The 27,164-nt window shown below is 42.4% G+C and overlaps 2 protein-coding genes and 1 long non-coding RNA gene across 9 annotated transcripts in view; 2 read left to right on the top strand and 1 right to left on the bottom strand.

Moving 5' to 3' along the window:
* The window catches only part of SUSD6 (sushi domain containing 6), a 59,052-nt gene extending 32,400 nt beyond the window's left edge, over positions 1 to 26,652 (top strand). For all 7 annotated transcript variants that reach the window (XM_083747823.1, XM_083747824.1, XM_083747828.1 and 4 more), the window contains exons 3-6: positions 12,269 to 12,466; positions 13,636 to 13,774; positions 18,642 to 19,066; positions 20,447 to 26,652. In XM_083747823.1, coding sequence (XP_083603949.1) covers positions 12,269 to 12,466; positions 13,636 to 13,774; positions 18,642 to 19,066; positions 20,447 to 20,472 — 788 coding nt within the window. In that variant the 3' untranslated portion in view covers positions 20,473 to 26,652. The remainder of the gene's footprint in view (positions 1 to 12,268; positions 12,467 to 13,635; positions 13,775 to 18,641; positions 19,067 to 20,446) is intronic.
* LOC310848837 overlaps positions 1 to 27,164 on the top strand; it is a 114,296-nt gene that overhangs the window by 46,364 nt on the left and 40,768 nt on the right. The window lies entirely within an intron of this gene.
* SLC10A1 (solute carrier family 10 member 1) overlaps positions 1 to 27,164 on the bottom strand; it is a 322,488-nt gene that overhangs the window by 258,076 nt on the left and 37,248 nt on the right.

The following is a 27,164-nucleotide window of genomic DNA, read 5'->3' as shown; positions in this document are numbered from 1 at the left end:
TCGCGTGGGTGGGCGTGAAGCCCGCAACCCCACCTCCTGGGGCAGGCCCGGAAGTGGCTCTGCTGCCAGGCAAACTAGACAATACTTTGCTATATGCGCAAGCAGCCTGACCTGGCATAAGGCAGCTTACTAATAATTTTAGGCCCTCGCTCTGACCCAGAAGATCTTTGCATGCATGAGTTCTGGTGCAGTTTCCAGCTCAGTTGTAAGGATTTCACTATCAACTGCTGTCGGTTACACATCTTTGGTGCAGGCATGGAGGTGCCCCTGATGTAGCACTAGATGAGGGTGGTCGTTGTGGTCTAGCAGCTTTGAGTGCTCATGGTGTGGAAGGGGCCCTGCATTGAGCTGACATCCATTCAGCAGAGAGCACACTAGTTTAAACTGCTGATGCTATCAAACCTTATTCCTGCTGAACTGTAGCAAGCAAATCACTGACTTTGTGCTTGTAATAGTATATTCATTCAGAATGCTGATCTGTTCTCGTAACAGCAAGCGTTGACATGTTCCACTGTCTGCTGTTTAATTAATACAGGGTTGTTCAGAGAAAGGGCTGTGGGGGAAAGCTTTGGTAAGAACTTGAGGTATTTCTTCTCCACTCTTACCTCCCAAGTTGGAAGACACTTGTGTATGACCACTTTCTTTTCCATTGCTCTAGTGGGGTATTTCATTCGAAAGCACATCAAAGTGCAAGTAGATAAATAGGTACTGCTCTGGCGGGAAGGTAAATGGCGTTTCTGTTGCTCTGCTCTGGTTTGCTAGAAGCGGCTTAGTCATGCTGGCCACATGACCTGGAAGCTGTATGCCGGCTCCCTTGGCCAATAAAGTGAGATGAGCGCCGCAACCCCAGAGTCATCCATGACTGTACCTAATGGTCAGGGGGTCAGGGGTCCCTTTGCCTTTACCTAGGACTTCTTTCTAGAAAAAGAGGTGTCAAAACTTGTTGACCTTTTTTGGGAGGGAGCACCCAAACTTCAACTTTCACCACCCACCTCTGCCACCGCCATCGCCCTACCACCTCCCGCCTCTGCAGCGCAACAAAGAGATGCCGCAACTCAGTTGCCATGAGTTCTGGCTGGGGGGAAAACTTTTCCTTGAAGGCTTGCCCATGCATTCATGCTACAATGTATAGTAATTTTAAAACATGGGCAATGTTTGAGTTACTCAAAATGCAAGCCACTGGATTTGCTTCTGTTTCTGCGTTAAAAAATGGATGTACATTTACATGCAAAAGGATTTCTAAACACTTAAATGGTTCAAAAGATCCCATGTCCTACAGATGAAACAGAATTGGAATGCAATCCTTCAGATTTTGTGTTTTTCCAAAACTTAGGATATAGTCCTCTGCTCAGAAAAAGTACCAAAATAAAATTTAAACACATGTTTTAAAAAGAAATGCATTTAGAAATGCACATATTTTGATAAAATAAATACTTAAAAATGAATTTTCATTCAGATATTTTTCACAGATTAATGCCAGAAACAGGATGGGACAGAATTATTTAATTTGCCAGATTTCTGTACTGCTCAATCAAAAATAATAAAAAAAATAAACTCCAAGTGGTTTGCATAAAAATCAACTATCTTACGAACACATATGAAATTGATACAGACTGGAAATGGACTGATCTATCCATCCCTACAGAGCAGCTTATTTGATCCCAATATGTGAATATGACATTGCATTTGCATTTCTGTCTGTTAGTTCATCCAGCTGAGGATTTGTGGATGCTTCCTTGGTTTGGAATTGCAGATGGCTGAATGTTCTGCTTGGTAAATTCATCTCTTACATTTTGGGAAAGAAAAAGCACAGTGTCTCAGCTGTCTTCTGGGAGACTGCATTGGACATTTATGATGCTTTGTGTTTGAAGTCAATATTTTGTCAAGTTGTGACTTTCTTTTATTGACTTGAGCAAATAAAATTCATTCTTGCATATGGATCGTTGGAAGAAACTGCACTTTCCCAGATATGTCTGTGTAATATAAATAATGAATACTTATAGATAGAGGAAATTTGGCTAATTTGGTTTTTCTGCACATTTTAGACAATTGATTTTTTATAAAATAGGATGACTTTTGTAGTGTCTTGAATTACCCACACAAAACATGCATTTTATAAAGGTGTTCAGAACCAGCAAAGCTTGAAATACCCCCAAAACTCCCAACCCTATCTCATAAACTTTAGCTATAAAAAATATAATATCGGCCAGAGCTATGAAAGGTGCCTACGCATTGACAATGAGAATGTACACACTTTTACAGGACTGCAGACATACACTTTAATCAGTAGATAGGAGTTCTGAGGAACATTTAGACAAAGGGAAACTAGCTTACTGATTGCAGGAGGAAAGCTTGTTGCCATCCATCTGTCTCAGGAGACAATGGAGGAGTGCACCTTTAGGGATGAAATCAAACCGTTGGGAGAGTTACAGGGCCTGCCTGCCGATATGGGAGAGGCATGTTTTGTTGTAGCTGGGGCAGATGAAGGCATCTGGTCGTGCTGCTTCAGATGCACCATGGCATTTCTTCTCTCTGCACTCATCCCAGTGGTCATTACTCCTCTAGTCACTGCTGTAGATACACAACCTGTCTCCAGGCACTATGGTTTTCTGCGAGGGATTCCCACACAGCAGGGTTGATGTTCTCAGTCTTCATGTCTTGTTTGCAGACAAGTACACACAGTTTTCAGTTGAGCTGAAGGTGTCTGAGCATGAGCCATCACACTGGGTGGTGCTGAGCATGTTCTCGTGGAATTGCATAGTAATCTTGTGGAGCTTAGGTGAGCATCCTGTCTTGTTGATCACTGTGTAGTCCTTTTTGGCAAAATACTAATACTAATTCTATTACTAATATTAATACTAATAATAATAATAAGTGACTTACCTCCAGGCAAAAGTGAATGGATTTTAGGCGTGGGCACAGCAAAGAAGAGACAAAACTTGGAGCAGCTCAAGAGTAATGTTGACATCATTAGTGTGGGATGGCATGGCATAGAATGGTGTATTGTCATTCCTTCCAGGAGCTGAGAACAGTATTAGCTTTACAACAGCCCTGAGGAATGATGTGCGTGGGCTAGGCTGAGAAATTGGCATGCTCAAGGCAAGGGTGATCTTTGCAGGCGAGTGGGAATTCAAACTTGAAATTCCCACATCCATACATTCCTGCCAGTTGGCTGGTAAACACTTACCTGGCTGTTAAACACTTCACATAGCTAGTCTCTCCGTGGTTCATAACCATGCTTCCCTTGGAATACTGTAATGTATCAGAGGTAAATGAATTGCTGGAAATTCTTTGTATATTGGGGAATTAATGGCCACACTCACTGGCATGGGTCCATTGTGTGCCTGCAGATCCGTATTTCCTTCTTGAAATATTACTGTACTCACCAGTGGGCCTAGTATGATGAAGCTTGTCTGTCATTTAAGGTTAGAATTGTCCCATTCTGGCATACACGTTATATATGAAGCTGAACAAGATGGTAATTCTTAACACACTTTCACACAAATGCACTATTGAAATAATCCCAACAGGTTGGTTACCATGTACTGCTAGCAGTTTCTACTTAACACTTTACTTGAATGTTTTTTTATTCCCTCTTTACCTTCCCCCCCCTCCCTTGCTGTGGCAGTTTGTGAGCAAGTATTCCTATAATGTTGACTTGTGATAAAATGGTTCCTTTATATGAATCTTCAGCTTACTGCTTCTGCTTTTGGCAAGATGTCTTAAAAACAATCATCTCTAAATCTAGCCAGGGAACAAGCAGTGGAATGGAAACAACTTTTGAACACTGGAATTTCATTCACTGGATACAGTATCTTGATCAGCAGTGTACTCTGCCAGTTAATGTGTTTTTTCACCTGTTTAAATGTTAGCCTAGTTTCCACTTGACTGAAGGCTCAGCTTGAAGCTCTGTGTGTGGTCTGCTTAGAGACTCATTGAAATCCCTACAAATTGGAGGTGGGAAAACAGCAACATATGAAGAGTTCTTGCTTCATGTCAATGTAAATATTATCTTCCGGTAGTTCTGGGTTGGTTGGTGACAGTTCTGCCTATTGCAGGTTTTTGGGTGGTCAGCTAAAATTCTAACTTGCCTTGTACATAAATAATTCCGTCCATTTGAAAATGTGGTTCCTGTTTATGTTTGGTCAGGGAAAAGGTTACAACCTGAAGCATGTCTTCTCTGAAATTTCTCTAATGTAAGAATTCATGGCTTTGGGATATGTAAAAAATAATAATCATATTCTTCTGTCCTACATTTTGAAGGAAGGAAAATGGCAATGAGTACTTTCATAATGTTGCACACGCAACTGCATCCTAAGCTCCATCTTGATTTGAGAGTAGACTTTTGAAGAACAATTTGTGATGTAGTGGTTTGAGCGAAATTCTCATTTCAAATGTTGCCTCCACTGAATGTAAGGTAGCCTTAGGCAAGTTGTAAGCATGGCTGAGAATGAAGCTTCACACTGCAGACGGTTGGCACACTTATTCCTCATTTCACTGTTCCCCATTACTTGTTACCAAAACTTTATTTATCTGGACCACAGCTGTCAAATATTCCACAGAGGAGGGGAATAGCTGTTGAGAGTGGAAGGTTAGGTAGCTTACAATAGACCCTGATTAAACCATCTGTAAAAGGGCACAGCCAGAACGGCTTGTCACCCAGGCTCTGCCACTTGTCTTCTGGTGCTGTGCTTGTAATAATATTAGCATTTCAAAAGGGGAATTACCATAACCCCCAGGTTCTAAGAGGTAGATGGTTTGCCTCCTAATTGAAAAGCTGCTTTGTAGCTATTATACTCCTGATTGACGTGCATAGCAGATAATAAAAGTGAGACTTGGAGAGGCTTTAAAAGTGAAGGTTGTCACAAACCTTAACATTTCAAGGGTCTACAAATGGCACTACTTCTATCCTTTTTAACGGGTCCGGGTCTGAGGGATTTTAAAAGTAATTCATGTAACTGCAGGAATGATCTGCTATAGAGGATCATTGGAGAGACTGAGAAAAACTAATCATGATCACAGTGTTCTAAAGAATATTAAGTGTGCTCTTCCTTTGCCTTTATTTTTTACTATTTGGATTATATTTATAATACACTGAAATAATTGATGTTTTCTATATATTAAAAGAAATTCTAAAAACTTCACAACGAAGACTTTTGCTTTCATGACAATACTTGGTACTGTCAAGAGCACCATTAAATAGAAGAAGAGTTTCCAATAACTATTTTATAGGAGATTCAGATAGAGCATAAGGTCACAACTTTCGAGGAGTTGGAGATGGCGTTTATAAGTGGTCCATGATTCACAAATGTACAGTAAGGTTGTACTACAATACACCATGATCAACTCATGATCAACCCTATGTCCCCACTGTGGAAGGACGTGTGGATCCAGAATGGGCCTCCACAGTCACATACGGACTCACTGTTAAGACTGTGTTCATGGAAGACACTTGGCTACGAGTGATCACCAAAGAAGAAGAAGGTGGTCACAACTATTAAAATATACCTGTTCTTAAGAATTGGGCTTTCATTAAGAGTAACAAACTCTTCTCCCTTAAATTGGCTTGCATTTATCTTGCTTTCAGACAAATTCCAGATGTACATGGATGTTATGATTTATTTGCATATTCCATGTTATCTAAACACTTGCTCAAATTGATGGATTCTAAGGATACTATAATAAACTCGCTTATAAAAATTATAAAATGATCCAGTAATAAAATGTTCCCAAATAATAAACACAAAATAAGCCAAATGTTAAATGTAGTTTAATACAATAAAATACTCCTAGCATTAATTTTTTAATTACTCCCTTCAAGGGTTCCTAATCTGTAAAAAGGGGCTCGGGCCACGCATTGCATAGTGTTGGGATACCACCAAGAAGTCCCTTCTGTGTATTTAAGGAAGCCACAGCTACCTCATTTCAAAAGAGCAATTTTAAATAATAAATTCTCTATTTTAGTAGTCTGGATTCATATGGAGAAATGGGAATTTCCTGTGCTCACAGGTTTTATGAGGAGAAGAAGGAACCCCAGTCTCTAGCTATGTTTAGTTTAGACTGACTTAAACCACAGCAGACCATAGCATTATTTCCAACATTTATAAAGAAACTTCCCCAGAGTCATACCAGTGAATCTGAGTCACTCTGTTGTGCTCTGGTTTTTTTTAAAATGGGTTGGTTTAATTGTGTATATTCTGTGCTCTGACACATGAGGGGTCAGAAAAGTAGGTTCTGAGAGGTGTGCAATTTGTAAGACCTTTGCTAATGTACATGTGTTGTACACATGCATGAACAAAGAATGGTAGAGCTTCTATTTCCTGTGATCTCCATGATTCATGTAGGTTTGACTAAACTTTCATGGGGCATTGATTTTTAGGAGCCTAAAATAACTAGCACAGAGAACCACACATAGTCAAATGTACTTTTATTTTAAAGCAATTTTCTATAGCTCTTGTGGATGTAGAGGGAGGATGAAATATGAACTGCATCTGTTTAATAAACCAAAGAGATTCAAACATGGTCAAATGAACTCTGAAAACCTAATGCTCAAGATTTTTTTCCATTGGAGAAGATGGATTTCCATGGATGTTTATGGCTAGTCAGAGCAAACCAGGATCAATCAAACCGTGGCTTCGGATCTTGGCTTTTGTTCTCAAATGGTGGTTTTAAACAATTTACAGTTCAGTGTGTGCAAGGTGATCTACCAGGTTGTGTATACTGTTATATTGCAAGATGCAGCAATTTTGGCATGTTTCATCATGTAATGGAATAGGTTAAGCTCTGGAGTTCATAGGACTCGTCTTGGGACATGAACCTTGAAAGCCTCTGTGTTTCTATTGTGCCAACGGTCTATGGGATCCCTTAATGAATAAATATGATCTAAAATTGCTCCTGTGGAATCTTGAGAATCTGAGGTATGTTTTAAGTTAGAAAAGCATCTAGTTCTTAAGCCTGCGAAGAGCAGCATAAAATAAAGTGTGAAGAAGTTCACTGAATCTTAAATAAGAATGCTCTAAGTCAGATTTCTATTGATTGGGGAAACTATGATTTAATTTGATGGATCTGAGAGTTCAACAGTGCTTTGCATCATAAGGAATCCATTCAAAGCTCTGTCAAGACTGAAACTTCAGTATAACCATTACTCATAAATGTCAGAAGTTACACAAAGGTTGTATAAACCTTCCATTTCTACAGTGTCTCAGCATCGATCCGGTTTCTTAAAGTTATTTCTTGTGTCATCTGGAGAAATGGAACACAATATGCTTTGTCTTTTCGTTCAGTGGCTTAGCTCACTTTGGGGACAGGTTTCAGGGGGAAATCACAGATTTTGAGGAAGATATTCTGATGTTAGTGTTGCATAAATTGGTAATATACAGTGGTACCTCGGGTTAAGAACTTAATTCATTCTGGAGGTCCATTCTTAACCTGAAACTGTTCTTAACCTGAAGCACCACTTTAGCTAATGGGGCTGCTGTGCCGCCGCCGCACGATTTCTGTTCCCATCCTGAAGCAAAGTTCTTAACCTGAGGTACTATTTCTGGGTTAGCGGAGTCTGTAACCTGAAGCGTCTGTACCCTGAAGCGTCTGTAAACCGAGGTACCACTGTACCTTAAAATGATTTCAAAGTGGAAGGCGGGCGGGGGTTTCTGTGCAGTCTGTTATTGGGAATGTACCTGCATCCAGCCATAGAGCATTTGGGAAATTTTTGAAACCCCCACCCCCAGGTTCAGTTGGCTTTGAACACATGGGGCAAGAAGGTTGAACCAGTGCTATTTTGTTCAGTTTATTTCTGACTGGCATCTAGTAGAACCAGAAATGAAAGTGGCCTCTCTTTAAGAACCCTTTGAGGGGTTTTCCCCCTGAGAACTTTCTTCTTTGCACTTTCACTCTATTTTGGTGAGTAGAGCACTTTCCGAGAATTGTTACAGTGTACTGTTGCAGCAAAACCCCTGAATATGACTGTCATAATCTTGGCCTCATTTGTCTTCGTGAAGGTTGTTGAGACCTGCAAACGTTGCCCAAGGCTTACAGAGAAAGCCAGGGAACCTCAGGTACAACAGTTCCCATCTCTTAATGTGGAAATGTGCTTTGAAAGCTATTTGACATAATATTTCAGGGTGTGCACCCTTTATTCGCCTCTCTGTCTGAGGGATCCCATGTTTATTGGGGCGCCACCTGTGACTCATCACTTCATTCTGTTCTTTCAGCTGTCTCCATGGAGAAATTCCATATCTCCTCCAGCTTCTCCACTAAGCTTATTCTCCTTCTGCTACCTCATCGATTTATTAGATCACAACTTCATTGCAATCATCAGCATTTAAATCAATCACTTCTGAGTCTTCAGTTTCAGAGGTTGTGATATTCACTCCAGCTTGCTTCATGACCCCTTCAGTAGCTCTAGTCATTGTTTGCCTCATTAAAGGTAAAGTAAAGGGACCCCGGACCATTAGGTCCAGTCACGACCGACTCTGGGGTTGCAGTGCTCATCTCGCTTTATTGGCCAAGGGAGCCGGCGTACAGCTTCCGGGTCATGTGTTCAGCATGACTAATCTGCTTCTGGTGAACCAGAGCAGCACATGGAAACACCGTTTACCTTCCCGCCAGAGCGGTACCTATTTATCTACTTGCACTTTGACGTGCTTTCAAACTGCTAGGTTGGCAGGAGCAGGGACCGAGCAACGGGAGCTCACCCCGTCGTGGGGATTCGAACAGCTGACCTTCTGATCGTCAAGTCCTAGGCTCTGTGGTTTAACCCACAGCACCACCCGCGTCCCTTTGCCTTATTAAGAGAACCATTAAAACATTTGGCTACCTATCGCTTCTGGTTAGAGTTCTATTTTAGTGATGCTTATCTCGCCTTGTGCATGATTGAAATTGAAGCCTTCATACTATCTGCTAGTGACTTTTCAGTTTGTGTTTGATTTGGAACACTGAAGCTTTTAGGTGTCCTAGTAGTGGACACAAATGTATTAATTGTGACAAGTACTTGGAGAGCCAGCAGACACTTAGTATACAGACTGCATACAATGTTGGTTTTGTTGTTGTTTTTGTTCTGTTGAAGGAAAGCAGATTAATGATAAATGGCCTTTGTTTGCTTGCTTCTGGAATGCTGTAATGAATTATGCTAACCCTGGGAATGGATTGTCTTTTTCTATGCAATTTCCCCCTGTTACATTTGTTGCTGTTTTGGTTAGAAATATATTACAAATTAGAATATAGATTTGACATGTTTTGTGTCACAAAAATAAGTACACCTTTTCCCCAGTGAAATGTCTGGAAAACTATGGGATATGTGTGTTTTTGAAGGTCTGTCAACATAAGCAAACACACTCTAAATCCGGTTCATAAGTAATACTTCTGCTGGTGTGTAATATTTTTAAAGCCCAATTTTATATTAATACAGAAACCAAATTAAGGCAGCTTATGGGATACAAATAGTTATTACGTTCCATAATCATCAGCTAAGATTTGATACACCATTATTTGACTCTTTAAATTTCTCAAAGCGTTCTTAAGAACGTGGCCTACTGATGAGATGGTTTTAACTGCAAAGTTAGAGCACGCTACAGGACATAGGGCAGGATTAACCAAATGAGTCCCATCAGCGTGAACCCTCAAAATTGGCTTGGGGAGGTGTCCAGAGAACCCCCAGAATAGTGTGCAAAGGGGGGATCATTCCATCTGGGAAGCGGAAATGCTTTTGCGGATGGAGCGTTTGTCATGGCACGGCATTAAAGTCCACCCAATATTTTTAATAGAAAGCTGTACTCTGGCAGGTTTCCTCCCTGGTTTGCTAATCATGGTAGAGGGTTAATGAGGATGCAGTATTTCTAGTGTTGCCGCATGTTAATTAAGAATTCAACTCTGCTGCTTGTGAATCACCAGCTGGTGACTGCATTGGTATAAGACTGTAATTAGTCTTTATTTCTCTTTTGGGGATCTTTTATTAAAAAGCTTTGGGGAAGTCTGAAATGACTGGGCATATTTTACACTGTATAAGTGTTTGTGTCTAATTACATAAATGCACAGCTATGATTACACAGACAAATCCCTTCTCTTGAGCGTGCTCTCATTTATCAACATTAGCTTACAAAAGTAGACTCTTCTTCAAAATACAGGCTTGACAGGGAAACAGTAATTTCCCAATAATGATTTGATATGAAGAAACCAGGAGCAACAAATGTTGAAGTTTTTTCTGCTGTGAATTCAGTAAAGTTCATAGTGAAATAAACGGTTGGGTGGGAGTAAGAAGTACACTTAAAAATCTTGTACTGTACTGTGTTCCTATTGCATTATACATTACATCTTACGTGGTATAGAGACAGGTTTTTGAACAGCCATCAACATAGTCTGAGCTTGATGTCAGCTGCAACCCCCAACTATCGTGGCAGATTTTGAGAGAAGCTGCTTCTGGAACTTGCCCTTCTCTTGACATAACCATCTGCTCTCATGCTGAAGATGCCTGATCTTCAACACTACAAAGACAAAAAATGAAGATGTCTAGTCATGTTGTTCAAGGTTTGGGCTGTTGAACTTGCATTCCTGTGCTGAACTTCAGCTTCAGCTAACGTTTTACATATTGTGGGAAATGAAACGAGAGCTCACTAATTTATAACAGATGGTTTTGAACACGGAGTGGCACAATCTATTTTCTACACTCCAGTACCAAGTTACCTTGATGAGCACATTTACAAGGGAAATAATGAGAAAAGCCTAGACAGAAGACTAGTGCATGTATCTTTTATTTATTTGAGGCTGTTGTTTCTGCACTTCTGGAAGAGTGAAAGATCTGACACTCATAAATTAATCTATTCATGAATAATTATTGCATGTTTTTATAGACCTAGTCCCGCCTCCTGCTGCCGAAAGTAATCAGTAGTGCAATTGTACCATTGTGTGAATGGATTATCCACAGTCAGAGTCATCAGTGCTTCTGAACACCAGTTGCTGGAAGCCACAGGAAGCCACAGTGCTCTTGGTTGGCTCCTGCTTGTGGGTTTCCCACAGGTATCTGGTTGACCACTGAGAACAGGAAGCTGGACTAGATGGGCCATTGGCCTGATCCAGCAGGCTTTTTTGTTCTTATTCCAGTGCTTTTCTAAGTTAAATTGTGTTTCCAAGTCCTTAAACTGAAAAGTTGTAATTGGAACAAATGATTTGATTTGATTTATTTTATTATATCTCTATGCCGCTTTTCATTCAAATGAATCCCAAAACTGTTTGCAAACAATAAATAAAAATAACATGATGGAACATAATAGAACATCACAAATAGTACATAATTTGTTGTTGTTGGCATCTATCTGTCTCGGGAGACAATGGAGGAGTGCACTTTTGGGGCTGAAGTCAAAAGAACATAATGGAACATCACAAATGCAGCATACATAATATAGGATAATTAACAAATCATCAGTGAAACAGCTACAATTTATAAAACACTGTTAACAAAACAACTAAAAAATAAGCTAAAAATCACCATTAAAGCAAAAGGCATATTATATCATTAGCAAAACAATACAACATTTATCATACATAAAACAAAATAAACAACATCAGTTCATATATACTCTCTCCACACCCTCATGACTCATATTCTTTCACTCTATACAGCTCATTAAAATACACAGTCTTATAATGCCCATGGCAGGAAGTCACTTGGGCTGAAGGTGGGGCAGCACAGGTGAGACCAACCACCCTCTGGTGGCAAACAGGTCTCTCTCCCTCTCCCCTCCCCTTCTCCTCACAGTTCTTCTTCTGGAAACAGTTCCCTTATGAGGGCTCCTACGGCTGGGTGTGTGTGTGAGGCAAGGCAGGTGGAAAAAGCCATTACCTGCTGACCAACACAGAGTCTTTCTCCCCTTACATTGGAATTAAAATAGGTTGAGATTATGGCTGTGATGATCAGAAGCAACTGAAGGACCTTTAGGGATGCCGCCTGGCTTTTCAGCTGCCAACGTAGAAGCAACAGAATATGGTGCCTGTGGCAGTGGCAGAGTGCTAGTTGGGGAGTTGAGGTGCTCAGTCAGCATCCATTGCATATGTTCCTCTCACCTGCCATGAGCAAAAAATGGATCCTGATTACTATGCAGCATTTTTCATTAACGGTTGAAATTCAGAAAATCTGTGCTATATGTCTCAATAGCACTTATAAGAATTAAGCTGGTAGAGGACATCCAGTTTATTTCCTGTTGTTTCCTGCTTCTTTTCTTGCTCTCTCCCCTTGTTCAGTTTGTTATCATAACTGCTCTTTCCCCTCCCTTTTCAGTCTGTCCACAGCCACCCGAGCCTGAGAATGGAGGCTACATATGCCACCCGTCCCCCTGCAAAGAGCCATTGACATCTGACAGTGTCATAGAGTATTTATGTGAGGAAGGCTATCTGCTGAAGGGAGACTACAAATATTTGACTTGCAAGAATGGAAAATGGAACCCAGACATGGAAGTTACCTGTAGGCTCAGCCAAGGTCAGTAATGCTTCACTGTGAATATAGTGGGTTAACATTATCTAAGGGCACATTGCCACTGCAAACTTGTAATCATGTCTTTCCTGAAGTGTAAGTTGCTGTGTGAGAGACAATTCTGCCAAAAATCTCTAGCCCATTCCTACCCAAATTCACGACATTCTCACACACCAGTTTTGGTTGGTAAAAAGGTTTCATGCATAACTCTGAATGATTCCCCTTGATCTTCTTTTAAAATAGCAAGCTTATGGTTTAAGAGCAGCCCTGTAGAGGTTGTTTGATTTCAAATCCCATCAGCTTCAGTGAACCTGGTCAAGTTGAGGGAGAGGGGTCTAATTTGGATATTGCTTGATTGTACCCTGCTGCAGCACAGAATGTTCTCTCTGCCTAGTCCTGCCTATCTCAAAAATAAAAGAACTTTCCCAAAGTAACTTGACAGTTGTGTCTTGCAAGGTTTTTACCAGTTGGATAGGAATTCCTTTCCCATGACAGAAAGCCAAGAAGTCTGCAGGAAAATGTTTGTCATTTAATTGACCATGAGGTATTGGAGCAGAGGGAGGGAGGAGTGTGTGTAATTGAATAAAATGTTGTGGAAAGGAGAAATTCCCTGCAAGCTGGATGATGTGCTGAAAATCATGCATGTTTTTAAAGATTGTTGGGGTGAGTGGAGGAAGGATTGGTGCTTTCTGCACAACAGGAAGACAGGCTATTAAACCGATAAGATGCAGCAGTCTCACAGTTCACCAATATGCCCGATGAGAAGTTGACTTAGTCATCCAGACATAAATAAGGAGAAAATTTCAACTCCTTGTTCCCTTGATATAAAATGCAATTCAGATGAGAGGTAGGGGTGGGTGGGTGGGTGGGTGCTAGCTAGTAGGGTTAGCTTGCATTCATGTAACCAAATAGCCTCAACACTTGAAAGGGGCCCTGGCTGTCAAATGGTTAAGGGTCACTTGACAACCCAATGAATGCATTTGGGACAGGTCTCTCCCTAGGACAATTCCACATGGTACTGACTTGAGGACAAAGCTGGACTTGTGAAGACCAGAGCATCTTTATAATCCTACTTTCTCTCCTAGCCCAGTTTATTAGGACTCTTATTTGGTGATGGGAAACAGCTGCTTCTTAAGAAGAAACCATTAAAAACAACCTTTTCTTTTGCTCTACAGATAAAGGTTCACCTCCAAGTGTAGGAGTGCCCACCCTGTCCATAGTGGCATCCACAGCAAGCTCTGTAGCTCTCATCCTCCTCTTAGTTGTGTTGTTTGTTTTGCTGCAGCCAAAGCTGAAGTCCTTTCATCACAGCAGGTGAGCTTCTGGGAGTTGGTGGAGGTGGCCTGTAACTAGAGGGCAGATGTTTGTGCATGCAGATGCTGTTGTCCTGCCTACAATCATGCTTATTGCCTGCTCCTTTTTATTATTCTTTTGGTGTTATTTTCACTCTTGTGGATTTCTTCTCTAGGTTGAGTTCTAGTAAGCAGAGTATCTTCATTCTTTGGCAAAAAGTTGCTATCAGGCTGCTGATCCTGCTGCAAGTCTGCACAACTAAGACTGATCACTAAGCTTAATGCAGTCTAGCAGCTCCATGTTGCGACCTGCAAAGGCTTGATAAGCCTCTTTTTCTTATTGCCTCCAGGGGATTGTAGAAAAGGGGGTGGGGCTGTGAAGACTGCATTGGGCTTGATGGTTCTCAAGTTGTGCAGGCCTCTAATGACTGCAGTCTCATAATCTGTAGAGAAGATTCAGTCTTGGTAGTTCCTTGGGAAGCATTCCTTAGGCACAGCTTTTACTGAAGAATTTTGGCAGGGGTCCAAAACAGCCTGCTAAAAGTTGTGGCTGCCAAGATCCTACAATTTCCCTTGCTGGTTTGGTCACTGCATGGCCCAAAGAGCCTTCTCACTCTTACCTGAAGGAAAAGGGAGAGTGGGGGGCTTGCACACTTGACCTTTGTGCAGCTGAGGTGCTCTTGGCACTTCAGTAACACAGTAGCTAAACAACCCCTATCCAGCCTCCCACTTTTGGAGCTGTGGGGAGGGATTGCAGTGCAACTACCAGAATACTTGTCCACCACCATAGTTCAAAGGTTGGGGGCTGCTCATGATCACCTGATGGTGGCGATGCACTTGCTGAGTGGAAGCTTTGCTTTGGTCTTCACTTAGAGGGATAGGGGAGGGCTTAGTATAGAAGCTTAGTGAGCCTTCCAAGTCTCTGCTGCAGAGGCTGTTAAATGGCAGCAGTTAAGTAGCTATTGCTGAAATACAGGCATTAGTATGTGGGTTCTGGGTCACATAGAATCATAGAATTGTAGAGTCGGAGGGGCTCTGAGGATCATCTACTCCAACCCCCTGCAATGCAGGAATATGCAGTTGCCCCATATAGGGATTGAACTTGCAACCTTGACATTATCAGCACCATGCTCTAACCAACTGAACTATCCAGGCTTATTCACACAGAGCATATTTTGCAGCGAGGTAGACGAAAGGCATGTTCTTTTGAGAGAAGGGACTTTCCATCTTACTAGTTTTTATATTGGAACAAACAGTGAGCTTCTCAGATGCAGAATGAGGCATAATTTTCCTTTCTAAGCCCAGTATCTGAAGTAGCAGGAGGCTTGGTGGTTGGGGAGAGAAAGTCTGCCTCTTAACAAGATAATGAACTCAGGGCAGCAATCACACAACACAGAAATTATTCATTGAGGAGAGCGCCAGAAACATCTGTGGTGCTCTTTTGCAATGTATGTAGGCGATGAGGCCCACAGTAACAGGCACTGCTTTGTTGCTTCATGGCTAATTTCTGCGGCAGTCCTGTCTGCTGTTCTGCTTTTACACTCTCCAATTTTGCATGGAAACAGATCTGAAGCTTAGTCTCAAACCATATAGACATGTTGTCTTTCCTATACCATTCTCTTGGATAATGGGCACCCCCTTCCCCCAAAAGAAGAAAACATTTGTGCATTCTTTTTTAAGGTATGCTGTTCTATGCAGCAGCAGCAGCAGCTGTGAAATGGAACACCCATTTTAGGGGTGGGCAAACAGAGACCAATAATACCTGTCCATTTCACAATTGTAAAACTCAGCAAAAGCCTATTTCACGGTAGGGAGAGTGGTGATGTTAGCTGTTTCTCTATTAAGGGTAAGTGTAAAGGGACCCCTGACCATTAGGTCCAGTCGCAGACAACTCGGGGGTTGTGGCACTCATCTCCCTTTACTGGCCAAGGGAGCCCGTGTACAGCTTCCGGGTCATGTGGCCAGCATGACTAAGCTGCTTTTGGCGAACCGGAGCAGCGCACAGAAACGCTTACCTTCCTGCCTGAGTGGTACTTATTTATCTACTTGCACTTTGACATGCTTTTGAACTGCTAGGTCGGCAGGAGCAGGGACCAAGCAATGGGAGCTCACCCCGTCGCGGGGATTCAAAACGCCAACCTTCCAATCAACAAGCTCTAGGCTCAGTGATTTAGACCACAGTGCAACCCCCATCCCAGTTTCTCTATTAACCACCCACACTAGACCACCTCATTACGCTTAAAATAAAAACAGTAATGAGGTGGTCTAGTACACACTAGACCACCTCATTACGCTTAAAATAAAAACAGAAAAATGGGCTGCTGCTACTGAAGCTCAGTTATGAGGGCAAATCAGAAGCCACGGTAAGAAGGAAGAGAAGCATGCACACCTCCCTTGGCTGGCCAGAACAAGGAAGGAGACTGCCGCTGAAGCCAGGCCAGACTCAGTGGGGGCAAGCAAAAAGTGTGTTATAAGAGATGGAGAGCAGGGAAAGAGTGCGCTTTGGCTGGTGGGTGCAAGAAGGGTGCTGCTCCATCTGCCCCAATTAAAGAGCCACCTCTGATTCTTTAGATTTTGGTTTTCTACTAGGAATTCTGACATTGCTTGGGATAGCTATCAATTCCATTGTCTCATAAGCTGAAGCCCTTGCTTGAATTGGACATTCAAAATCTTACTTAGTTCTGGAGACTTGATGAGGGTTTGTTAAAACAAACACACACATATGTGGGAGGAACCCCAGACAGTTCCCTGGAAATGCTGAGAATTTTCCCTCCTGCTATGGTCTGACACATGCTGCTCTTAGTCACAATATTCCCAGTCATTCTAGCTGTTCTTAACCTGGATATAGGGTTCAGTGCCGAAGCATTCCTCCCACCGTTTCTCTGGCTTCGGATGCAGAGAGCTGTTCCATAGAAGCCCAGCAATATTGCGATAGCAGTCCAGGAAGTTAAATGCCATTTTTTTAAAAAAAATCAGGGCGCAGATTCCAGAGCTGTGGCTCCTCGCCTTAATTATGGGTACAGGTAGGTAGCCGTGTTGGTCTGCCATAGTCAAAACAAAAAAAATTCCTTCCAGTAGCACCTTAAAGACCAACTAAGTTAGTTCTTGGTATGAGCTTTCGTGTGCATGCACACTTCTTCAGATACACTGAAACAGAAGTTTCCAGACCCTTCTATATAGTGAGAAGGTGGGGAGGGGTATTACTCAGAAGGGTGGTGGGAATGGGTGATTGGCAGATAGCTGTGATGAGCCTGTTGACGACTCTTAACGACTGCAATAGGTCTTACAGGAAAAAGCAAGGGGTGAGAAGGTGAAAACTGGCTTTGTCATGTATAATGAGATAAGAATCCAAGGTCTTTGTTCAGACCAGGTCTCTCCATGGTTTTAAGTTTGGTGATAAGTTGCAATTCAGCAGCTTCTCTTTCCAGTCTATTTCTGAAATTCCTTTGTAGTAAAACAGCTACTTTGAGATCTTGTATAGAATGTCCTGGGAGATTGAAGTGTTCTCCTACTAGTTTCTCTGTCTTGTGATTCCTGATGTCCGATTTATGTCCGTTTATTCTTTGGCGTAAGGTCTGGCCTGTTTGTCCAATATAGAGAGCTGAAGGACACTGTTGGCATTTGATGGCATACACAATGTTAGACGATGAGCAATTAAATAGTCCCGAGATGGTATGTGTGATGTTGTTGGGGCCAGTAATGGTGTTGTCCATGGAGAGACCTGGTCTGAACAAAGACCTTGGATTCTTATCTCATTATACATGACAAAGCCATTTTTCACCTTCTCACCCCTTGCTTTTTCCTGTAAGACCTATTGCAGTCGTTAAGAGTCGTCAACAGGCTCATCACAGCTATCTGCCAATCACCCATTCCCACCACCCTTCTGAGTAATACCCCTCCCCACCTTCTCACTATATAGAAGGGTCTGGAAACTTCTGTTTCAGTGTATCTGAAGAAGTGTGCATGCACACGAAAGCTCATACCAAGAACTAACTTAGTTGGTCTTTAAGGTGCTACTGGAAGGAATTTTTTTTGTCTTAATTATGGGGTTATGGTATAAGGTGTTTGCTAATAGTTAATAAATTCACCTCAGTTTTCTGTCTGTTGCTTAACACTCATATGATACCGTTTGCTGATGAGGTGAATTGTCCCACTATGTCCCACCACTCTTGAGTAGCTACTATAGTCATTTGTGTCCAATATTTCATGTGTGTGAGTCTTAGGTCCGTCCCCCCACTGTATAACTTACAGAGTTAGTATCGCCCAGTGCTCAGTTATGAACTGGGAGTGTCCAAGTTCAAATCTCAGTTCAGCCATGAACACACAGGGTGGTCTTGACATTGTTCCTTAGTCTCTTCCCTGCCCATCTGCAATGCACAGAGGGATGGTCATATTGCCTGCCTTACCTGCTTGTAAGGGCTGAGGTGTAAAGAGCTTAGAAACCTTAAATGTATTTCCTTTTTCAACCCAAAAGGGAAGCATGGAGTTTGGCTGTCACATGGCTGATGTGCCCTGGGTGCCATGACAGGCTAGGAAGCCCCTTGTTTCCCTTTCCTGCTCCAGCATTCCAATTGCTAAATTGTCCCCAGCTTTCCTCCCAGGCTTGAAACTGGGATGGGGATTAGACTGCCAAACAGTTGTTGAGATGAACCTTGCCCACCCACTCCCTGCACCTCCAAGGCCAGGAATCTTGCTTCTTGCTTGCCATTGCCAGTGAAAGTGTTGAAGTCCAGTTATGCTGGCTGATTTCAGGTACAAAGTGTAATGAAACAGCATGTCAAGAAGAACTGAATCTAGGAGTTCTGCAGATACAGCATTGCGCAAATGCTTTTGTATTCTTGGGCATCACAGAAGATAATATGGATTCTTTCTCTAAAATTCAAATGCAGGCGTGATCAAGGTGTTTCTGGGGACCAGGTGTCCATCGTGGTGGATGGAGTCCAGGTGGCGCTGCCATCCTATGAAGAAGCTGTCTATGGCAGTGCTGGGAACTGCATACCTCCTTCGGATTCACGGGTACAGATTGTCCTTTCGGAGGGAGCTGGGCAAAGTGGAGCGAGGGAGATGCAGCAGCCACCAGACCAAGTGGGTCACAACTGCTTTGCTGGGGAGGATGAAATCCCTGGACGTTCTGGACTGTGTGAAGCTAGCAGCTCTCACCACTCGGAGGCTGTTCTAGTTCATCAGGCGACCACCTCCTCTTGGGTTGCTGGTGCATCTTGTAGCAGACCTGGGCACAAAGAAGCGCCAGACTCAGAAAGCAGTGATGTACAAAGCCTTCTATCACTTGCTTCCTCAGAGGAGTACACTGATGGTAAGCAAACTGAAAAATAAGTCTTTCACCTAAACTCCTGCTAATTGGAATTTTAAAAGTTCATACACCCTAGTATTTCCAAAGTGCCTTTCACTCTTACAGTGGAACATTTACAAGGAGAAATACTTTATTAAAAGTACTAGGATCCTCCTCCCTTATCTTCCCCCTTTCTCCCACATGGACACACAATCCCTAACAACGTTCTGGTATAAGTCATTCAGTAATGGACTGAGTAATGATGTTGCTTCTGGTGTGGATCTACAATGGTGGCTATTCATTGGTCATAAAAACTGGCAGTCACAATTGTAGTGCACATTCTGGGGAAGAAAAAACCCTGCACATTACAGTTTTTTCTGTGGATCATAGCTGCTAACTAGCAGCAGCTAGAATGGTGACTGGAAGTGGCCTCTTGGACCATTTAACACCTGTCCTAAAGGATCTTCATTGCAGAGGCAGAGCTAGCTGGTCCGGCACCTGGAGCGGCGTGCAAGCGGGGGGTGGGGCAAGTGTCCCAGGGGGGCGCTGCCCACGGTTAGCATTCCAGGGGGTGCCCCGCCCGCCGCAAGCATCCCGGGGCGGGCAGGGCAGCAATGTCACCCTCCCTCAGGGATGACACCCGGGGCGGGCCGCACCCACCTTGGTTTGCCTCTGCTTCATTGGTTCCCAGTGTGCTTACAAGCACAATTCAAAGTGTTGGTGCTGACCTTTAAAGTCTTAAATGGCCTCAGCCCAGTATACCTGAAGGAGCGTCTATTTATTTATTTCTAACTTTCAAAAACTAGTGCCCACCAAATGGCCTTCTGTGAGGTCCAATTTTTGCTTCCCATCACGAATAAAATTGTCCGCGTTTGAATCAAGCCAAGAACAACAACAAAAGCACATCCTTATCTTGTAATCTGAATAAACTCTACCAAATTAGTAAAGTGTCCTAAATGTGCATAATTGGTTCCTGCTGCTGAACTCCGGACTTTGTATTTTAATGTGGATGACAGAAAGTGCAGGATGTTGTGTGTGGAGGGGAAGAGAGAAGTTGATCCTTTCTGCTGTGATTATTTTGCAGTCCTTTGACACCTGCTGAAGAAAGCAGCTTTAGTCAGTAAGCCTTAGTCTCTCATCCCAAGAAAATCCTCAATAGTTAAGAGACTTTGGGGCTTTGCTAGGGGAAAGTCCTTGAAGAAGCATGACTGACAAGGGTTTTAAAGGGTGGCTCATTTTTATAGAAGCTTGACATGGTCAAATAAGAACTTGATAAACGGAAAGGGCTTTATGGACAGCCGAGACTTATATCAAGACTGTGCTGTGTGATCTTTCAGATATGGAACGTAAACACAAAATATTGTTTAACTTGTCTTTTTTCTCTCTTCCTCTCTCCCAATCCAGATATTCCATTGTTGAAAGAAGCATGAGGCTTGCTGCATTTGTCTAGCCTTTTCTCTCCATTTTCCTTCTTCCGGGATGGTGAGCACTCCTCGCAGACTTTCCCTACCTTCATGCGCTGTGCCCTGAATACCTCCAGACACATACCCCATAGCTGAAGATCCAAAGGATGCCGCCAGGATGCCTCCTCGATGCATCAGTGGGGTGTACAGAGTGCCAGCCGTTCCTCCCCACATTTTATCTACATTGAGGGGGGGGCTTCAGTGACGTCAGTGGACTTAAGCTCCTCATACCTCTCCCCTACCCCACCAAATGTTTGAGTGTGGTCCCTGGAGAGCTGCTATTTACTTGTGCCTTGCTCTTTTTCACACTGGCTTGTTGCAGCTTCTCGTGGGCTTTACTAGCTTCTGGATTTCTGCTCAGAAAGCAGGGCCAAAAAACAACAACCAAGCTTGCTTTTCTGGGTGCAAAGAGTTTCCTTCCATTTATTCACTGTCTTATGAAGGCAAGTCAGAACACCTCTGGATGGGCTGTGAGGAGGGGTGGGTCAGAGTCCAGCTGTAGCGACATACACATACTGTTTCCCTCAGTTGTTTTCAGCAACATAGACTACTTAACATAGCTGCACTTGAACTTGGGCAGTGTTGACTATGTTAAAGGCCACTGCAACTTGCCAAAAACAAGATCATTAATGGCAAGCTTAGGCTGCCACTTGCTTTTCTTTGTTTCCCAAGGAGAGGGAGAAAGTGAACACTTGTCGGGGTGTAGTGTCTGTACCTCTGCAAGCTTCCATTTAAACAAAACAAAACTTTCCCTCCTCTATCTTGGTTCATCAAGGACGATTCTCTAAACTTGGTGTGAGCTGAAGTCTAGGGTTGTCTTGAGACAAACAGCTTAGAGCAATTCAATCTATGACCAGATTTAAGAGCACTTGCATTGAGAAGCCCACATGGAAAATGACTGCCCTCTTTTCTAGAACAGCCAGCCTGCCAGCAATACAGCTGTACCATAGTTGATCCAAAGCCTTTCATCTTGGAGTGTGTTGAGCTCGTTTTCTGTAGGATGTCAGTGTGTGTGCACATTGTGCTGTTCCCTGAGTAGGGTTCATCACCTATGCCTTTACTTTGACCCACCTTAATGAGAGAGCAATTTTGGCCTCACCACTTTATTTTTGTTGCTGTTGTTGGGTCCCATCCTTGCGAAAGCAATGCCAGGGCTTTTAGTGTTTAGCCTACATTGCTTATGTCTTCCTCCTGGTTCTGTTAGAACCTAGTCATTGGAAAATGGATCACCATTAGCAAGTACCTAGCTTTTTGTATCTGGCATGTCCTGTTTGCCTTGAATGAATAACAGTGATAGTCTGCCTTAAAACAAAATAGAATGGAAAGAGCCATGCTGCTGTCTTTACCTTTTTGGAAGACCCCTTGCCCCAGTTTCTTCCTCCACCCACTCCCATTGCACACTGCTTCTTTCTATGCAGGGAATATGTTCACTTACCTCCACCTTTTTCTATATAAATATACTTATTGCTCTTGTTTATCTAGCCCACTGTGGTCAGTGCATTGCAGTTTGATGGCATCATGGAAGTATAAAATCCCAGATTTTCTCCAGTGAGCCTAACAGTTCTGTGACCTTTCCTAAAGATTCCTACAACAAAAGTGGAATGGCTTGGTTGCCAGTTCTCACACTTGGCCCTGTCTCAAAGCCAGGGTGAGCACACAGAACCACAGTGTACTTTAAAATATCAAGGGAACTAGAAAGCCCATCCTTTGAAAAATGGAAGTGGCAGAGGTCAACCCCGTTTACTGCCTCATAACAATGCACTGACGTGGGAGACAGCTGTGGGAAAAGGCAGCACTTTGCCTTTCCCCCCCAACCTGCCTACCACCAAAAAATCTGAATGGGAAGCAGCATGATTCCCTGGGCCACTGTCCGTGTTCTCCAGCATCAGATGGGCATTGCACACTGCGCACATTCAACACAAAAGCACACAGTTTGGTACTGAATATAGACCCAAGCATTCAGATAATTACAGGTTGCAGCTTTAATTCAAAGCTGTTTAGCTCCTTTGTGAAAATTGCCTTGCAAATCTGTGGGTGATGTATCTGATTGAAATCAGACCATCGTCTTTTCATCACCAGCTTATTTGTATGCTGCTTTCTCACAGGATTTTGCTCAGATTGGTTCACAACGTATCTAGGGACTGGCAACCGCAATTAAAAGAACATAAGAAAAAATATAATGATAATTAGAAAAACAAATCATTTAAAAATCAATATGTACAATGCTGTGGAAAACAATATACACATGCTAACATAACAGCTTAAAATTAAGCAGAAGAGAGAATAAAGTCTCAGGGCTCTGCATAGTTCCTCATGCTTCATCCTGATTAGCAGAAGCAAACTAAATTGCCCAAGAGTAATCCAATGGATGGCAATTAGTTTGCTTTTCATAATGTATACAGGCCACAGAAATGTGGATTGCCTTGATGCCCAATATTGGCTGTTATCACAGAATACATATATGGCCCTAACCTTAGGCTTTCCAGGCTTGCTCTTTGAGACCCCCAGTGGTAGAGCAGGTTCTCTCACCTTGTTCAGAGAGTGCTGCTCTTCTTCAATGTGGTGTTTAGATCAGCCTTCACTAACTGGATGCCCTCCAGATGATTTGGAGTACAGTTCCCATCAGCCCCAGCCAACACAGCCAGGCTGTGGCTTAAGATTCCTCTGCTGTTTATAAAAGAAAGCCCCACCCCCATCCTGTCTGATATATTTGGGATGTTGTTGCATGGGGAGGTTATGTCAGCAGTTAAAGAGCACCATTTATGCAGAAGGATTTAGCTGTGCCCATACCTATCATCTTGAGTTGCAGTGACAGAACTCCTGCTAAATGTTTTGGGCGGTGTGAAAGAGTGGCAGAATTTTGGGTGACACCTAGCCCAAAGAAAAATATCTGGTTTCTTCCTTTTTTGTTTAACAATAGAATGAAGCAATAACACCACTCTTAATTTCCATTCCCCCATTCACCTGTGGATGGTTCATATTTTTTGTGCAGATACATGAAGAGTCAGATATCAACTTGGGTCTTAAATCTGGAATAGGCATTTCACCTGAGTAATTTAAACAAGGGACACAAAAGAACTTTATGGTTGTAATCTTATGGGAGACAACAGAAGAGCAGTTTTTCTCTTTCATAAAATTTGGTTTTTGAAAAATGAAATAGAAATGTTACGGTCTTCAGGCTAAGAATGTAGGTGCCCCCCCTTTTTAAGATTTTCTATTCGCAGGTTCTTAAATACAAATTTATGAAAGACAGGAATAGCAATAGCTATTATCTATAATGCTCAGGGCATCTATTCTAATGCTCAGGCTGGAAATGAAGGGGGTCCTTTGTTTTAAAACCATGACACTTTTTTAAAGAATTCTGAGACATCAGTTGAAACAAGCACTGGCCCAATGCTGTGTGGCTGTTAGGTGCCTAATAAGTCAACTAATTTAATTAAATTCTTCCAGTCTTGTGTACAGAATGCCAGATGCTGCAAGGACATACTTTGTGCCTGGCAAGAATAAAACTCATCTAAGGTTGTATTTGTCTGCTTTTGAAAATTGTAGGCATCTAGAATTTGATTCTGCAGGCTCACCTTGCTCTTTCAATGCTGGAACATAACACCTCTGATAAATGAGTGGTTCCCATGCCATGTCACCCTCCATTTAGAATATTGGTTGATCATATGAAACTGCCTTATACTGAGTTAATACTGGTCCAGAAAAATCTACTCTGACTGGCAGAGGTCTTTCCCAGCTGAAGTGGTGTGTGTGTGTGTGTGTGTGTGTGAAGAGCTGAGGAATTGAATGTGGGACCTCTTGTGTACACTGCATGTACTCTACCACTGAGCAATAGCTCTTCCCTTATACTTCCATGCACCTACTGCTAAAAGCAAGATAACACTTGTTTAAACTAAAATGCAGCACTTCTCCAGTGGTTAGATACCTACTGTGGTAAGCTGCCAGGATATTTGTGCATCTAGATTATGTATGGCACATACAGCAAGTGTCTCTTAAAGCAGCTACTGCTGAAATTGGAGACCTGCTGGAGAGAGGGCAGGAGTCAAGATTGTCTGTTTGAGGTATGATGAGGCACATTAACTACCGATGACCCAAGAAGCTTTAGCATTTACAGGAAGCCTGGTGTCCTTACCATGGTGTCACTCCTCTTGTAGGAAAATCTGAAACCTGAGAGCCCATGCAAGTTGCGGCAAATAGGATTACCATTTAGGTTGCACTTAAGTTAGTGAGGCCTATTTTTCAGCAAACACTTGTAGGATTGTGCATTCAGATTTTTCAAGTGCTTAGCTTTGAAACTTGCTCTCACGTAAAGTAAGTTGGAGCAAGAGGTGAAGTAAGACATTGGATTGGCTTTCCATTTTTAGTGGCATGAATGCAGTAGGCTTTGATGCACCCTACAGATTGAGAAAAAACAGGCAGGACAATGGATGAAGGGGAACTGGAGGGGCAGGACACTTGGGTGCAGGCTTCTCTTGCATCAGCTCTTTTCTAGGGCCACTTCCAGTACACATTTTTTTTCACTGGAGTGCTTTTGTATAATAATTCCTTGCAGCATTTTTAGGCAGAGTGTTAAATGCATGTTACTAACTCTGAGAGAGAAAGGTGCCGCCCAACTCCTCATTGCCTTTTAGAAGTAAGTGGAGATTGAAAGGGCTTCTTTGTACACTCCATACTTAATTTTACCACTTTCTTGTTGAGAGATTTTCTTTTGGATACCACAGGGGCTGCCAGGGGCTTTTTGCACATGAGAATGCATACTCATGTCTACCAAATAAATGAGTAAATACCACATTAGTTGGCTTCTGTAGCGCATGGGGAGAGCATTTCCAAAATCAAGATGCTTGTGGTACCTGCACTAGGGTAATATAGCACATGCACAACTGAAACTGTTAGTGTACTGTTTCTTAATCCTTGTGAGGAAGTCTGTGACATCCTTGACCAACCTGCTCCCCACCAGAGGTTTTTTACTACAGTGTTTTCAGGTGGTTTAAGCAGTACTGGATGAATTGTATTACAGTTCTACCATCATTTCCAAATATGGTCCACCCGTACACGTTCAGAAAAACAAAGTTGGGCGCGAGTTAAGATCAGTTCACAATTTACACGTCTATGGAGTGACTACTGTCTAGTGTCTGTAAACACGTCAATACGTGCATTTCTGTCACACTTTATTATTGGTATGGGGAAACCTGTGGACCTCCAGATATTGTGGGACTACACCTCCATTTATCCCTGACCATTATCCATCCTGGTTGGGGCTGATGAGTGTTCCCACCCCTGCATCTACAATAGATGTTGTGCCCACAGCAGAAAGAACTGCTGTTTTGATGTGTGTATCAGCCCTCTGTTTCCCTTACTGCTTTTATAGTAGCGTAGTGAGCATACAAACAAAGGACTGAGTATGGGGGGATTTTTTGGTAGGAAACCTTCCATTGGCTCGATTCATGTTAGGTAGTATCCTATGGAGAACACTCTCACTCTCTCACTCTCTCTCTCTCTCTCTCTCTCTCTCTCTCTCTCATGCTTCAGTCCTGGGCTTCTTTCCTGCAGATTTTTTAAAAATTGCTTTTGGAGTTGACCACCTCTGTCACTTTATTAAGATTTCAATGCTTGCACCAGAGGAGATGTGTGTTGAATGGTGAACACTTCTATGTTAATATATATCTTGAGATACTGGCTTCTGCTAATACTGGTGGTCCATTTCTACTGGAGATAGCACTGCTGCATTTGCTTTTACATAGAAGCTCACACAGTTCAGACCAAATGTTCCATCAGAACAAGCACTTGCACACCTTCTGTTACCCAGTGGGCAGGCTGCAGGTAGTTGGAGATGCAAACACACAGGGAGAACCTGGTTGCCTTCAGTGCTTTTTATTTGTTTGTAATCTGAGTTGCACCACTATGAAACTATTTGCAGAATGGTACTCGTATATATGTGGGATTTAAAAATACCATAACGCTGTGCAGGATGTCAATCAGTTTTTATTTTGCTTTATTTTATATATATATATTTTTCTGGTATCCTGTACATTGAAGTGGGTGTGAAGATAGTATTTTAATATTTGTACAAAGTTTAATTTAATTTCAATTATTCTATGTATATAACTGCATTTCTAAATTAAAAAAAAAATCTTTTGAAGTTAATTGCTTGAGGGGTTTTTTTTTTTGTCTGTACAAGATTTTGATGTGATCCTGCTTCCTTCCTTCCTGATAACATACAGCTGAATAATGGCCTTTTATCAAACTCATAGAACAGAAGGCTCATCAATTTGGAAAGCAAATTTCTCTGCTGGCAGAGAAATTGATAGCATGCCTCCTTCATAGAATCAGAGAATTGTAGAGTTGGAAGGGACCACGAGAGTCATCTAGTCAAACCACCTGCAAAATCTTTTGCCCAATGTGGGGCTCCAACCCATAACTCTGAGATTAAGAGTCTCAATGCTGTTCCGAATGAGCTGTTCAGCAGCTGTTCAGCAACTGGCTCAGCTGGGCAGAGGGACACCCCTATTCAGTCTCTAACCCCTTCCCCCCAAACAGCCCAGCATGAGTGCTGTTTGGATTGCTCTGTTACTAAGGATCTTTTGTGTTTCTCCAGCCTAGCAGTTTTCTTATATTGCAAGCTTGAGGCAAAGTATTTCCATTTTGGGAGACATGGT

The sequence above is a fragment of the Podarcis gaigeae genome (assembly GCF_964106915.1).
Source record: "Podarcis gaigeae genome assembly, chromosome: 1".
Taxonomy (NCBI): Eukaryota; Metazoa; Chordata; class Lepidosauria; order Squamata; family Lacertidae; genus Podarcis; species Podarcis gaigeae.
Note: the sequence above shows the minus strand (reverse complement) of the source record. Positions and strands in the feature narration are given on the sequence as shown.